The sequence below is a fragment of the Nerophis ophidion genome, linkage group LG23 (assembly GCF_033978795.1).
Source record: "Nerophis ophidion isolate RoL-2023_Sa linkage group LG23, RoL_Noph_v1.0, whole genome shotgun sequence".
Classification (NCBI taxonomy): domain Eukaryota; kingdom Metazoa; phylum Chordata; class Actinopteri; order Syngnathiformes; family Syngnathidae; genus Nerophis; species Nerophis ophidion.
Window position 1 is genome coordinate 37935748 of NC_084633.1, and position 16341 is coordinate 37952088.

At 50.5% G+C, this 16341-nt stretch overlaps 1 protein-coding gene across 50 annotated transcripts in view; it reads right to left on the reverse strand.

Annotated features, from left to right (window-relative positions):
• Window positions 1–13857, reverse strand: part of mvp (major vault protein) — a 55016-nt gene extending 41159 nt beyond the window's left edge. For all 50 annotated transcript variants that reach the window (XM_061884405.1, XM_061884400.1, XM_061884389.1 and 47 more), the window contains exons 1-12: window positions 13711–13857; window positions 4514–4699; window positions 4260–4455; window positions 4071–4194; window positions 3883–4014; window positions 1917–2011; window positions 1614–1850; window positions 1419–1544; window positions 811–1014; window positions 516–751; window positions 248–445; window positions 48–192 (exon numbers count right to left, since the gene is read on the reverse strand). In XM_061884405.1, the coding sequence (XP_061740389.1) occupies window positions 48–192; window positions 248–445; window positions 516–751; window positions 811–1014; window positions 1419–1544; window positions 1614–1850; window positions 1917–2011; window positions 3883–4014; window positions 4071–4194; window positions 4260–4455; window positions 4514–4699; window positions 13711–13820 (1989 nt within the window). In that variant the 5' untranslated portion in view covers window positions 13821–13857. The remainder of the gene's footprint in view (window positions 1–47; window positions 193–247; window positions 446–515; window positions 752–810; window positions 1015–1418; window positions 1545–1613; window positions 1851–1916; window positions 2012–3882; window positions 4015–4070; window positions 4195–4259; window positions 4456–4513; window positions 4700–13710) is intronic.
• Between the last annotated feature and the right edge of the window lie 2484 nt (window positions 13858–16341).

The following is a 16341-nucleotide window of genomic DNA, read 5'->3' on the forward strand; positions in this document are numbered from 1 at the left end:
GGTGAGGAAGGAAAGAAGGAAGGAAGGAAGAGAAAAGTAAAAGTCACCTTGTGGAAGTCGTCAAACTGCACGGACGCCACTGCGCCTCGGACCCGAGACGCGATGGCCTTGCAGGCGTCGCCCACAAAGTCGGGCACGGAGAACAGGGCGGCGGCTTCGGCGGGGTCCACGGGCGACTTGACGTCAAAGTGCCTGAAGACAGCAAAGGTCGGCGTGGGGAGGCGGCGGCCATTGTGAAGGCACCTACCAGTTGTAGGAGAGCTGCAGCTGCAGGCGGGCGTGGTCGGCGGTCTCGATGGTGATGATGTCGGTGAAGAAGTCGGGGCCCAGCAGCAGACAGATGGCCTTGATCACGTTGCCTCGCTTGGGGCGGTCCCCCGACAGCGACAGCACGGTGAACTGCTCGTCAGGACCCAGCATCACGCGCTCCGGTCCAAACACCACCCTGAAGAAGAGGGTAGGTCAGCGGCGGCTCAGTTGCCCATGCCCCCCCCCCCCGCCCACACAGGGCCCACCTGGCCCTTTTCTCCCGGTAGTCGTAAACCTGCACCGCCGCATTGTGGGGGACTCTGTAGGAGACCACCTGCGTCTTGGTCCTCGCTTTGCCCTCCGCCATCTTGCTCCGGTCCGAGCGGTCGGCCAAAGGGTCGCGGGTGGAGGCCAGCAGCGTCTCCACGTTGAGAGGAAGTTCCTTCTGCCACATCTCCTCGTCCTGATTCAGCATGTACGTCTGCCCGATGACCGCTCGCACCTGCGCCGCCGCAAGATAGTTAGTCGCCGGCCCCGCGACGCGTCGCCGGCCGACCGTACCTTGCCCGTCTTCATGTCCCGCACGTAGATGCCCTCGTTCTCATCCAGCGGGATGGCCTGCCGCCGTTGCACCACCTCCACCGTGGCAGGGGGCACGTACTCCACGGGGCCTCGCAGCATCCAGCGGTCGCCAGGACGGCGAAGGACGGCGCTTTGGCGCGGGCGCTTGCTCCGCTCCTCTTCCTCGTCCTCGGCCACCTCGCGCTGGCAGAGAGAACGGGGGAGAGGCGGGAGGAGGGCGGAGACCAGGGTTAACGCGGCGATGCATTGCGGTGGCGAGGGAGCGGGAGCGGGAGGGGTCGGGGAAGGTGGGGGGGAGCGCTGGCGGCAAAAGAAATGGTGAGCGGGAGGGTCATGTGACACGCAGCCAGGGAAGGAGAAGAAGAAGAAGGGTTAGTCTGTGGGGGGGAGGGATTAAAGGCCAAACAGGAAGTCACTCAGACAGGAAATCACACCTAGTGAGGACCAAAGAGGAAGTGGCAACAGAAAAGTACCTCATCAGCACGTTTTCGTTTTTGAGGTAAAACAAGCAAGACGGCGTCCTACAATCAAGCGTTAGCATTTAGCCATGCGAGCGAGTCGCGAGGGGGGCGGAGCCTGTGTCTCACCTCCTCGGTGTCGGTGAAGGCCTGGACGGCTCGCAGGAGCAGACCTTCCTCCTCGGACAGCACGTACACGTCCTGGATGCCGCGCTCCAGACGCTCGCCGGGCTGCAGGAAGAAGGAGCGCTCCCCCTGGTGGACACACGTCGCGTCAACGCCGCCCTCGGGTCACAAGCCCCGCCCCCCCCTCCCCCGGCTCACCTTCACCACCCTCTTCTGGCCCAGCTGAGGTTTGCCGTCGGGTCCGACCGGGTCCAGGATGACGCAGTACTGGCGGCTGCTCAGCGTGGTCACCTCCACCACGCCCACCACCTCCTCCGCCACCGAGGGGATGTGCGCCTCGTGGTCGCTGTTGGTCACCAGCCACTCGTCGCCCGTACGCCGCTGGCGGTCCCCCGTGTCCTTGAAGGCCCGCAGGGCGCGCACGTGCAGCGCTTTCTGTGGGGTCAAAGGTCACGCTGTCAGAGCCAGCGTCTCGCCGCACCTGGGCCCGCAGGAAGTCACCTTGTCGGTCAGGATGAAGGCGTTGACGATGTCCAGCACTTCCTCGTGCGCGTCCGGCAGGTACGCCCCCACTTTGCCGACCAGCCACTCCTCCCCTGGACACACAGTTCAGTGACTACTAACTAAACAGGAAGTCAAACACATACAGGAGCATTTCAAAATAAAAGCGAGCAGCAGAGGTGGAGTACAAAATGACAGAAAGTGGACAGGAAGCTCATGGAAATAAAACAACAGGAAGTAGGCCAAACCCAAACTGGGATCCTCGGAAAAAAACCTCAACAAACATAAACAGGAAGTCAAACACATACAGGAGCATTTCAAAATAAAAGCGAGCAGCAGAGGTGGAGTACAAAATGACAGAAAGTGGACAGGAAGCTCATGGAAATAAAACAACAGGAAGTAGGCCAAACCCAAACTGGGATCCTCGGAAAAAAACCTCAACAAACATAAACAGGAAGTCAAACACATACAGGAGCATTTCAAAATAAAAGCGAGCAGCAGAGGTGGAGTACAAAATGACAGAAAGTGGACAGGAAGCTCATGGAAATAAAACAACAGGAAGTAGGCCAAACCCAAACTGGGATCCTCGGAAAAAAACCTCAAAAAACATAAACAGGAAGTCAAACACATACAGGAGCATTTCAAAATAAAAGCGAGCAGCAGAGGTGGAGTACAAAATGACAGAAAGTGGACAGGAAGCTCATGGAAATAAAACAACAGGAAGTAGGCCAAACCCAAACTGGGATCCTCGGAAAAAAACCTCAACAAACATAAACAGGAAGTCAAACACATACAGGAGCATTTCAAAATAAAAGCGAGCAGCAGAGGTGGAGTACAAAATGACAGAAAGTGGACAGGAAGCTCATGGAAATAAAACAACAGGAAGTAGGCCAAACCCAAACTGGGATCCTCGGAAAAAAACCTCAACAAACATAAACAGGAAGTCAAACACATACAGGAGCATTTCAAAATAAAAGCGAGCAGCAGAGGTGGAGTACAAAATGACAGAAAGTGGACAGGAAGCTCATGGAAATAAAACAACAGGAAGTAGGCCAAACCCAAACTGGGATCCTCGGAAAAAAACCTCAACAAACATAAACAGGAAGTCAAACACATACAGGAGCATTTCAAAATAAAAGCGAGCAGCAGAGGTGGAGTACAAAATGACAGAAAGTGGACAGGAAGCTCATGGAAATAAAACAACAGGAAGTAGGCCAAACCCAAACTGGGATCCTCGGAAAAAAACCTCAACAAACATAAACAGGAAGTCAAACACATACAGGAGCATTTCAAAATAAAAGCGAGCAGCAGAGGTGGAGTACAAAATGACAGAAAGCTCATGGAAATAAAACAACAGGAAGTAGGCCAAACCCAAACTGGGATCCTCGGAAAAAAACCTCAACAAACATAAACAGGAAGTCAAACACATACAGGAGCATTTCAAAATAAAAGCGAGCAGCAGAGGTGGAGTACAAAATGACAGAAAGTGGACAGGAAGCTCATGGAAATAAAACAACAGGAAGTAGGCCAAACCCAAACTGGGATCCTCGGAAAAAAACCTCAACAAACATAACCAGGAAGTCAAACACATACAGGAGCATTTCAAAATAAAAGCGAGCAGCAGAGGTGGAGTACAAAATGACAGAAAGTGAACAGGAAGCTCATGGAAATAAAACAACAGGAAGTAGGCCAAACCCAAACTGGGATCCTCGGAAAAAAACCTCAACAAACATAAACAGGAAGTCAAACACATACAGGAGCATTTCAAAATAAAAGCGGGCAGCAGAGGTGGAGTACAAAATGACAGAAAGTGGACAGGAAGCTCATGGAAATAAAACAACAGGAAGTAGGCCAAACCCAAACTGGGATCCTCGGAAAAAAACCTCAACAAACATAAGCACACATGGCGACACAAGCTCAGGGCTTGCAACGGAAGCAGGAAGTGAGGAAAAGGGGCGTGTCCCACCTGTGACGCGGTACACGCCGCTGCGGTCGACTCCCTCCTTGCGAGCTCGCAGTCTGATGGCTTGGTTCACCCGGATCACCGTGGCCTTGATGGTCTCCAGGACCGCCACTTCCTTCTTGGGGATGTACGTCCCTGACAGCCGGCAGACGCCTTTAGACGGTTGCCGCGGCAACATGGACAAAACTCACCGGGTCCCTCGAAAAGCCACTCGTCCCCGGCGACCCGTCTCTTGCCGCCCTCCTCCTGGAAGTCCAGCAGCGCCCGCAGTCGCAGTGCCGTGTCGGGATAGACCACCTGCAGCGGCGTCACCTCCTGAAGGGCAAAGACGGCAGCCGATCATGTGGTCACAAGCCGCGCCCCCTAACCGCCCCGCCCACCTGCTGGATCTCCTCTCCGGGGTACAGCGGGAAAGGATCCCGGCACAGGCGGATCTCCAGGTCGGCGTGGCGCAGCTTGGCCTGGCCCGCATCGTCGAAGAGGACGCGGCCGTCGTCGTCGCACGCCACCGGGTTGGCGATCACGCAGAAGTGGCGCGGCGGCACCGTGATCATCCGCACCGGCAAGAACAGGACCCTGCAAAGGGCAGGAGGCGTCAGCCACAAGACGGCCGCCGAGTTCCACCGGCGCTGACCTCTCGTGATCTTGGCGGATGAAGGTGAGCGGCCCGATCTCCACACGGGCGATGTTGGTGTTCTGGTCCAACACGTGGACGTAGTGGTGGGGCGGGATGCGGATGATGGACACGTCCACCGACACCGCCGCTGCCGCCTCCAACGCGGGACTCTGGAACGGGATCTTCTTGGACATCTTGGCAACGCTGCGGCCCGACACACGTTAGAAAACATGAATACTAGCTAATGTTTGTTGAGAAACATGCAGTTGTAATCACGGGCAGCGGCGAGGCGAGCGCACATGCCCGCCACGTGCACCTACACCTCAAACACAGGACTTTGGAACTAGATCTTCTTGGATATCTTGGCGACACTGCGGCCCGACACACGTTAGAAAACATGAATACTAGCTAATGTTTGTTGAGAAACATGCAGTCGTCATCACAGGCGACGGCCATGTGAGCGCTTGCCGCCACGTCCACCGCCTCAAACACGGGACTTTGGAACTGGATCTTCTTGGTAACGCTGCGGCCCGACACACGTTAAAAAGCATGAATCTAGCGAGTATTTGTTGACAAACATTCAGTTGTCACCAAAGGCAGCGACGAAGCGAGCGCATACGCCCGCCACGTCCACTTCCACCGCCTTAAACACAGGATTTTAGAACTGGATCTTCTTTAAGACGCTGCGGCCCGACACACGTTAGAAAACATGAATACTAGCTAATGTTTGTTGAGAAACATGCAGTCGTCATCACAGGCGACGGCCATGTGAGCGCTTGCCGCCACGTCCACTGCCACAAACACAGGACTTTGGAACTGGATCTTCTTGGTAACGCTGCGGCCCGACACACGTTAGAAAGCATGAAACTAGCGAGTATTTGTTGACAAACATTCAGTTGTAATCACGGGCAGCGGCGAGGCGAGCGCACATGCCCGCCACGTGCACCTACACCTCAAACACAGGACTTTGGAACTAGATCTTCTTGGATATCTTGGCGACACTGCGGCCCGACACACGTTTGAAAACATGAATACTAGCTAATGTTTGTTGAGAAACATGCAGTCGTCATCACAGGCGACGGCCATGTGAGCGCTTGCCGCCACGTCCACCGCCTCAAACACGGGACTTTGGAACTGGATCTTCTTGGTAACGCTGCGGCCCGACACACGTTAGAAAGCATGAATCTAGCGAGTATTTGTTGACAAACATTCAGTTGTCACCAAAGGCAGCGACGAAGCGAGCGCATACGCCCGCCACGTCCACTTCCACCGCCTTAAACACAGGATTTTAGAACTGGATCTTCTTTAAGACGCTGCGGCCCGACACACGTTAGAAAACATGAATACTAGCTAATGTTTGTTGTGAAACATGCAGTCGTCATCACAGGCGACGGCCATGTGAGCGCTTGCCGCCACGTCCACTGCCACAAACACAGGACTTTGGAACTGGATCTTCTTGGTAACGCTGCGGCCCGACACACGTTAGAAAGCATGAAACTAGCGAGGATTTGTTGCCAAACATTCAGTTGTAATCACGGGCAGCGGCGAGGCGAGCGCACATGCCCGCCACGTGCACCTACACCTCAAACACAGGACTTTGGAACTAGATCTTCTTGGATATCTTGGCGACACTGCGGCCCGACACACGTTTGAAAACATGAATACTAGCTAATGTTTGTTGAGAAACATGCAGTCGTCATCACAGGCGACGGCCATGTGAGCGCTTTCCGCCACGTCCACCACCGCCGCCTTAAACACGGTACTTTGGAACTGGATCTTCTTGGTAACGCTGCGCCCCGACACACGTTAGAAAGCATGAAACTAGCGAGTATTTGTTGCCAAACATTCAGTTGTAATCACGGGCAGTGGCAAGGCGAGCGCACATGCCCGCCACGTGCACCTACACCTCAAACACAGGACTTTGGAACTAGATCTTCTTGGATATCTTGGCGACACTGCGGCCCGACACACGTTAGAAAACATGAGTACTAGCTAATGTTTGTTAACAAACATGCAGTCGTCATCACAGGCGACAGCCATGTGAGCGCATATGCCCGCTACGTCCCCTGCCACCGCCTCAAACAGGGGATTTTGGGACTGGATCTTCTTGGTGACGCTGCGGCCTGACACACGTTAGAAAGCATGAAACTAGAGAGTATTTGTTGACAAACATTCAGTTGTAATCACGGGCGGCAGCGAGGCGAGCGCACATGCCCGCCACGTCCGCTTCCACTTCCACCGCCTCAAACACGGGATTTTAGCACTAGATCTTCTTGGCGAAGCTGCGGCCCGACACACGTTAGAAAACATGAAACTAGCGAATATTTGTAGACAAACATTCCGTAGTAATCACGGGTGGTCACAAGGCGGGCATACACAGGATTTTGGAACTGGATTGTCTTGGACATCTTAGCGACGCTGCGGCCCGACACACGTTAAAAAACATGTAACTAGCTAATATTTGTTGACAAAAATTTGGTTGTCATCACGGGCGGCGGCGAGGCAAGCGCACACGCCGCCACGTCCACTTCCACCGCCTCAAACACAGGATTTTGGAACTGGATCTTTTTGGCGACGCTGCGGCCCGACGCACGTTAGAAAACATGCAACTAGCGCATATTTGTAGACAAACATTTAGTCGTCATCACGGGCGGCGCCAAGACGAGTATCCCCAGGATTTTGGAACTGGATCTTCTTGGACATCTTGGCGACGCTGCGGCCCGACACACGTTAGAAAACATGAAATTAGCAAATATTTGTTGACAAACATTTAGTTGTCATCACGGGCGGCAGCGAGGCAAGCGCACACACCCGCCATATCCGCTTCCAATTCCACCGCCTCAAACACAGGGTTTTGGAACTGGATCTTCTTGGCGACGCTGCGGCCCGACACACGTTAGAAAACATGAAACTAGCGAATATTTGTACACAAACATTCAGTTGTCATCACGGGCGGCGGAAAGGCTAGTATGCCCGGGATTTTGGAACTGGATCTTCTTGGACATCTGGGAGACGCTGCGGCCCGACAAGTTAGAAAACATGAAACTAGCGAATATTTGTGGACAAACATTCAGTCGTCATCACGGGCGGCGGAAAGGTCAGCGCACATGCCCGCCACGTCCACTTCCACCGGCTCAAACACAGGATTTTGGAACTGGATCTTTTTGGCGACGCTGCGGCCTGACACACGTAAGAAAGCACCAATACTAGCTAATGTTTGTTGAGAAACATGCAGTCGTCATCACAGGTGATGTCCATGTGAGCGCTTGCCGCCACGTCCACTTCCGCCGCCTCAAACACGGGACTTTGGAACTGGATCTTCTTGGTAACACTGCGGCCCGACACACGTTAGAAAGCATGAATCTAGCGAGTATTTGTTGACAAACATTTAGTTGTCATCAAGGGCAGCGGCGAGGCGAGCGCACATGCCCGCCACGTGCACCTACACCTCAAACACAGGACTTTGGAACTAGATCTTCTTGGATATCTTGGCGACACTGCGGCCCGACACACGTTTGAAAACATGAATACTAGCTAATGTTTGTTGAGAAACATGCAGTCGTCATCACAGGCGACGGCCATGTGAGCGCTTGCCGCCACGTCCACCGCCTCAAACACGGGACTTTGGAACTGGATCTTCTTGGTAACGCTGCGGCCCGACACACGTTAGAAAGCATGAATCTAGCGAGTATTTGTTGACAAACATTCAGTTGTCACCAAAGGCAGCGACGAAGCGAGCGCATACGCCCGCCACGTCCACTTCCACCGCCTTAAACACAGGATTTTAGAACTGGATCTTCTTTAAGACGCTGCGGCCCGACACACGTTAGAAAACATGAATACTAGCTAATGTTTGTTGAGAAACATGCAGTCGTCATCACAGGCGACGGCCATGTGAGCGCTTGCCGCCACGTCCACTGCCACAAACACAGGACTTTGGAACCGGATCTTCTTGGTAACGCTGCGGCCCGACACACGTTAGAAAGCATGAAACTAGCGAGTATTTGTTGACAAACATTCAGTTGTAATCACGGGCAGCGGCGAGGCGAGCGCACATGCCCGCCACGTGCACCTACACGTCAAACACAGGACTTTGGAACTAGATCTTCTTGGATATCTTGGCGACACTGCGGCCCGACACACGTTTGAAAACATGAATACTAGCTAATGTTTGTTGAGAAACATGCAGTCGTCATCACAGGCGACGGCCATGTGAGCGCTTGCCGCCACGTCCACCGCCTCAAACACGGGACTTTGGAACTGGATCTTCTTGGTAACGCTGCGGCCCGACACACGTTAGAAAGCATGAATCTAGCGAGTATTTGTTGACAAACATTCAGTTGTCACCAAAGGCAGCGACGAAGCGAGCGCATACGCCCGCCACGTCCACTTCCGCCGCCTTAAACACAGGATTTTAGAACTGGATCTTCTTTAAGACGCTGCGGCCCGACACACGTTAGAAAACATGAATACTAGCTAATTTTTGTTGAGAAACATGCAGTCGTCATCACAGGCGACGGCCATGTGAGCGCTTGCCGCCACGTCCACTGCCACAAACACAGGACTTTGGAACTGGATCTTCTTGGTAACGCTGCGGCCCGACACACGTTAGAAAGCATGAAACTAGCGAGTATTTGTTGACAAACATTCAGTTGTAATCACGGGCAGCGGCGAGGCGAGCGCACATGCCCGCCACATGCACCTACACCTCAAACACAGGACTTTGGAACTAGATCTTCTTGGATATCTTGGCGACACTGCGGCCCGACACACGTTTGAAAACATGAATACTAGCTAATGTTTGTTGAGAAACATGCAGTCGTCATCACAGGCGACGGCCATGTGAGCGCTTGCCGCCACGTCCACCACCACCGCCTTAAACACGGTACTTTGGAACTGGATCTTCTTGGTAACGCTGCGCCCCGACACACGTTAGAAAGCATGAAACTAGCGAGTATTTGTTGCCAAACATTCAGTTGTAATCACGGGCAGCGGCAAGGCGAGCGCACATGCCCGCCAAGTGCACCTACACCTCAAACACAGGACTTTGGAACTAGATCTTCTTGGATATCTTGGCGACACTGCGGCCCGACACACGTTAGAAAACATGAATACTAGCTAATGTTTGTTAACAAACATGCAGTTGTCATCACAGGCGACGGCCATGTGAGCGCATATGCCCGCTACGTCCCCTGCCACCGCCTCAAACAGGGGATTTTGGGACTGGATCTTCTTGGTGACGCTGCGGCCTGACACACGTTAGAAAGCATGAAACTAGAGAGTATTTGTTGACAAACATTCAGTTGTAATCACGGGCGGCAGCGAGGCGAGCGCACATGCCCGCCACGTCCGCTTCCACTTCCACCGCCTCAAACACGGGATTTTAGCACTAGATCTTCTTGGCGAAGCTGCGGCCCGACACACGTTAGAAAACATGAAACTAGCGAATATTTGTAGACAAACATTCCGTAGTCATCACGGGTGGTCACAAGGCGGGCATACACAGGATTTTGGAACTGGATTGTCTTGGACATCTTAGCGACGCTGCGGCCCGACACACGTTAAAAAACATGTAACTAGCTAATATTTGTTGACAAAAATTTGGTTGTCATCACGGGCGGCGGCGAGGCAAGCGCACACGCCGCCACGTCCACTTCCACCGCCTCAAACACAGGATTTTGGAACTGGATCTTTTTGGCGACACTGCGGCCCGACGCACGTTAGAAAACATGCAACTAGCGCATATTTGTAGACAAACATTTAGTCGTCATCACGGGCGGCGCCAAGACGAGTATCCCCACGATTTTGGAACTGGATCTTCTTGGACATCTTGGCGACGCTGCGGCCCGACACACGTTAGAAAACATGAAATTAGGAAATATTTGTTGACAAACATTTAGTTGTCATCACGGGCGGCAGCGAGGCAAGCGCACACACCCGCCACATCCACTTCCAATTCCACCGCCTCAAACACAGGGTTTTGGAACTGGATCTTCTTGGCGACGCTGCGGCCCGACACACGTTAGAAAACATGAAATTAGCAAATATTTGTTGACAAACATTTAGTTGTCATCACGGGCGGCAGCGAGGCAAGCGCACACACCCGCCAAATCCACTTCCAATTCCACCGCCTCAAACACAGGGTTTTGGAACTGGATCTTCTTGGCGACGCTGCGGCCCGACACACGTTAGAAAACATGAAACTAGCGAATATTTGTAGACAAACATTCAGTTGTCAACACGGGCGGCGGCAAGGCTAGTATGCCCGGGATTTTGGAACTGGATCTTCTTGGACATCTGGGAGACGCTGCGGCCCGACAAGTTAGAAAACATGAAACTAGCGAATATTTGTGGACAAACATTCAGTCGTCATCACGGGCGGCGGAAAGGTCAGCGCACATGCCCGCTACGTCCACGTCCACCGCCTCAAACACAGGATTTTGGAACTGGATCTTTTTGGCGACGCTGCGGCCTGACACACGTAAGAAAGCACGAATACTAGCTAATGTTTGTTGAGAAACATGCAGTCGTCATCACAGGTGATGTCCATGTGAGCGCTTGCCGCCACGTCCACTTCCGCCGCCTCAAACACGGGACTTTGGAACTGGATCTTCTTGGTAACACTGCGGCCCGACACACGTTAGAAAGCATGAATCTAGCGAGTATTTGTTGACAAACATTTAGTTGTAATCAAGGGCAGCGGCGAGGCGAACGCACACGCCCGCCACGTCCACTTCCACTTCCACCGCCTCAAACACGGGATTTTAGAACTGGATCTTCTTGGCGACGCTGCGGCCCGACACACGTTAGAAAACATGAAACTAGCGAATATTTGTACACAAACATTCAGTTGTCATCATGGGCGGCGGCAAGGCTAGTATGCCCGGGATTTTGGAACTGGATCTTCTTGGACATCTGGGAGACGCTGCGGCCCGACAAGTTAGAAAACATGAAACTAGTGAATATTTGTGGACAAACATTCAGTCGTCATCACGGGCGGCGGAAAGGTCAGCGCACATGCCCGCTACGTCCACGTCCACCGCCTCAAACACAGGATTTTGGAACTGGATCTTTTTGGCGACGCTGCGGCCTGACACACGTAAGAAAGCACGAATACTAGCTAATGTTTGTTGAGAAACATGCAGTCGTCATCACAGGTGATGTCCATGTGAGCGCTTGCCGCCACGTCCACTTCCGCCGCCTCAAACACGGGACTTTGGAACTGGATCTTATTGGTAACGCTGCGGCCCGACACACGTTAGAAAGCATGAATCTAGCGAGTATTTGTTGACAAACATTTAGTTGTAATCAAGGGCAGCGGCGAGGCGAGCGCACACGCCCGCCACGTCCACTTCCACTTCCACCGCCTCAAACACGGGATTTTAGAACTGGATCTTCTTGGCGACGCTGCGGCCCGACACACGTTAGAAAACATGAAACTAGCGAATATTTGTACACAAACATTCAGTTGTCATCATGGGCGGCGGCAAGGCTAGTATGCCCGGGATTTTGGAACTGGATCTTCTTGGACATCTGGGAGACGCTGCGGCCCGACAAGTTAGAAAACATGAAACTAGCGAATATTTGTGGACAAACATTCAGTCGTCATCACGGGCGGCGGAAAGGTCAGCGCACATGCCCGCTACGTCCACGTCCACCGCCTCAAACACAGGATTTTGGAACTGGATCTTTTTGGCGACGCTGCGGCCTGACACACGTAAGAAAGCACGAATACTAGCTAATGTTTGTTGAGAAACATGCAGTCGTCATCACAGGTGATGTCCATGTGAGCGCTTGCCGCCACGTCCACTTCCGCCGCCTCAAACACGGGACTTTGGAACTGGATCTTATTGGTAACGCTGCGGCCCGACACACGTTAGAAAGCATGAATCTAGCGAGTATTTGTTGACAAACATTTAGTTGTAATCAAGGGCAGCGGCGAGGCGAGCGCACACGCCCGCCACGTCCACTTCCACTTCCACCGCCTCAAACACGGGATTTTAGAACTGGATCTTCTTGGCGACGCTGCGGCCCGACACACGTTAGAAAACATGAAACTAGCGAATATTTGTACACAAACATTCAGTTGTCATCATGGGCGGCGGCAAGGCTAGTATGCCCGGGATTTTGGAACTGGATCTTCTTGGACATCTGGGAGACGCTGCGGCCCGACAAGTTAGAAAACATGAAACTAGCGAATATTTGTGGACAAACATTCAGTCGTCATCACGGGCGGCGGAAAGGTCAGCGCACATGCCCGCCACGTCCACTTCCACCGGCTCAAACACAGGATTTTGGAACTGGATCTTTTTGGCGACGCTGCGGCCTGACACACGTAAGAAAGCACCAATACTAGCTAATGTTTGTTGAGAAACATGCAGTCGTCATCACAGGTGATGTCCATGTGAGCGCTTGCCGCCACGTCCACTTCCGCCGCCGCAAACACGGGACTTTGGAACTGGATCTTCTTGGTAACGCTGCGGCCCGACACACGTTAGAAAGCATGAATCTAGCGAGTATTTGTTGACAAACATTTAGTTGTAATCAAGGGCAGCGGCGAGGCGAGCGCACACGCCCGCCACGTCCACTTCCACTTCCACCGCCTCAAACACGGGATTTTAGAACTGGATCTTCTTGGCGACGCTGCGGCCCGACACACGTGAGAAAACATGAAATTAGCGAGTATTTGTAGACAAACATTCAGTCGTCATCACGGGCGGCGGCCTGGTCAAAGTCTCGCCATTGTCTTTTCTTGTGATGACTCATAGGGTGGAAGTGATTGTTTTCCATCAATCAATGACACGGTCACCTGATGGCTGGCAGCCAATCACGGAGCAGACACAGGCAGACCGGAAGTGGCAAACAAAGTCACGCACCGACGACAAACCTGCCGAACACGTTTGCGCACTGGACAGCCAGCGTTACTAAAGTAATCAGAGTATTTCTTCACTTCCTGGTTGACCAAGTAAGGATGTTTTCGACGTTTAGTTTGGTTTCCAGGAGGGAAAAGTGCTCAAAGCATAGCTATGACGTCACGCACATCGTCCCCGAGAGTTTATTCGAACTTGGTTCGGCTTACAATATCATATTTGACACAATGACATATTTCTATTTTGCTCGAGACGCATTAAAGCCGGAATTAAACACGCACCCACGGCAGTCAAGTTTTTTGACGTGTTTGAGAGTTAAAAAAAAGTTCCAAGTGGTTTCCTTACCTGCTTGTCATGGCTGAGAGTCTTCTTCCGACACCTGGCGGCTTTTTCAGCAGACTTGCGGTGTGGGCGTGGCCGCCGCGGCAGTCACGTGACTTCCCGGTTCTGACCATGCTGCGTCACTGTCGCCGAGGAGCAGGAAACAAACAAACCGAGCCCCGGGCGGCGAACACTGACCTCTGCTGGCCAACAGTTGTACCGCAGGACGTCACGTGACCTGCGACAGCTCTATTAATACTTTGCTTTGAATCGAGGGTGTAAAATAAAACATTTACTTACAGTAAAATATATAAATAGCGTATATTATACATATATATATATATATATACATACAGTATTTATGTATTTATGTGTAAACTATTTTTATGGACTTGCCTCTTTGTGATGTTAAATAGGCTGGAATCCCAAAAGAGGACACATATAGGTGAAAATTTGCCAATGATACTTGAACTTGCTTTGTAAATAATATATTTATTCAAATAAAGCATTTTTTCTCCTCTGTTGACAGTATAACAAAATAAGTCACACTTCTATTATGTAACATTCACAGTTTTAGAAAAAGTACAAAGGTAGCAATATTCAAAATAACCTCTTGTATATAATATACACATAAATAATGCCGCAAAACAGGTTAATTTGACTTAAACAAAAAACAGGTAAAAGCCCGTTCTTTAAAATGTCTCTTCTCAGTCCAGTGGACCATTCTAATGTAAAAAATATAAATAATCCCTCAAAACATATGAAACAAAAACAGAAGTTCTCAGAGAAAACACCATGGGTGAAGAGTATTTCACAAATCAGTTAAAACAACAAAAACAGAGGTAGCATTTCTGAGCCAATTATTTTAGTCTTTTGTAAAAAAAAATAAAAAATAAAAAATCGCAGAGTCAACATTTAAAACAAAAAAGGACATTTCCCGGCAAAACTCGAACCAACACTTCCTGTCAACAGCGTCACTTCACTATCTTCCCCGGAAGTCCCGCCCCCCAGCCAAAGCCATTGGCTAACACCACGTATCCAGCCGCTACAATATTTACAGCTAGAATTCACCAACTCGAGTAATATATATATACGGTAACTTAACTCTGGACGTACATTGAAAATACACGCAACCCTAATTCAAAATGCCGGACAATTGAGGCATTTAAAAAAAAAAAACGCCCGGACACCCCCGAAAAAGAGGACATGTCAAAAGAGGACGTATGGTCAGCCTATGTTAAAGGCCTACTGAAATGAGACTTTCTCATTTAAACGGGGATAGCAGGTCCATTCTATGTGTCATACTTGATCATTTCGCCATATTGCCATATTTTCGCTGAAAGGATTTAGTAGACAACATCGACGATAAAGTTTACAACTTTTGGTCGCTAATAAAAAAACCTTGCCTGTACCGGAAGTAGCAGACAATGTGCGCGTGACGTCACGGGTTGTGGAGCTCCTCACATCCCCACATTGTTTATAATCATAGCCACCAGCAGCAAGAGCAATTCGGACCGAGAAAGCGATGATTTCCCCATTAATTTGAGCGAGGATGAAAGATTTGTGGATGAGGAAAGTTAGAGTGAAGCACTAAAAAAAAAGAAAAAGAAAAGAAAAGGCGACGGCTCCAGGCGACTGCAGTGTGAGCGATTCAGATGTAATCAGACACAATTACTAAGATACTTCTGGAAAATCCCTTACCTGCTTATAGTTTTAATAGTGTTTTAGTGAGATTATAAAGTCATACCTGAAAGTCGGAGGGCTGCGGTGACCGCCAGTGTCTCTGAGAGAAGCCAATGGAGGAGCCAAGATAACAGCTGCCTTTGTGACAGCTACAGGATGAGGTCACATAATCCACTCAAGTCTCCGGTAAGAGCCAACTTAATATCACAATTTTCCCATCCAAAAACTTGCTGGTTGACGTAGAGAAACATGTTCGCCCGACCGCTCCGTGTTAAAGCTTCACAACAAACAAAGAAACACCGGCTGTGTTTCGGTTGCTAAAGGCAGCTGCAATCCACCGCTTTCCACCAACAGCATTCTTCTTTGACGTCTCCATTATTAATTGAACAAATTGCAAAAGATTCAGCAACAGAGATGTTCAAAATACTGTGTAATTATGCGATGAATTTTTTTTTTTTTTATGTTTCTGTCGGTGGAAAAACATGACACAAGTTGTCCTAATTGTTAGAACTACCACTGTTTAATACCTGTTAATGCTTCACTGATGACAGTATTTGGCCAGCACTGTTTTGTCCTACTAATTTTGGCGGTCCTTGAACTCACCCTAGTTGGTTTACGACTCAGGGGTGTCCAAAGTACGGCCAGCAGGTAATTTTTCAACGGCCTCACGGCACATTTTAAAAATAGGTAAAAAGTGATATAAAGGAGTAAACGGGTGAAATGTAACAAGAAAATGTTGCAATGTTTACTCTAATAACACAAATCTGCCATGCAGGCTGTTTCTTTCTTTAAAAAATAATAATGAATCAAAATCAATGTCATTGTGAATTATTGACCTATTCAAGGCTCCAATTACATCACGTTAAATATTTCACTTTGAGATATTTTTTGGGGGAAAATGGTTGCATATTTTGTGTTTATATATAAAAAACTGAGTTGTTTTTTTAAAGAAGGGACTCAAATGAAAAAAAA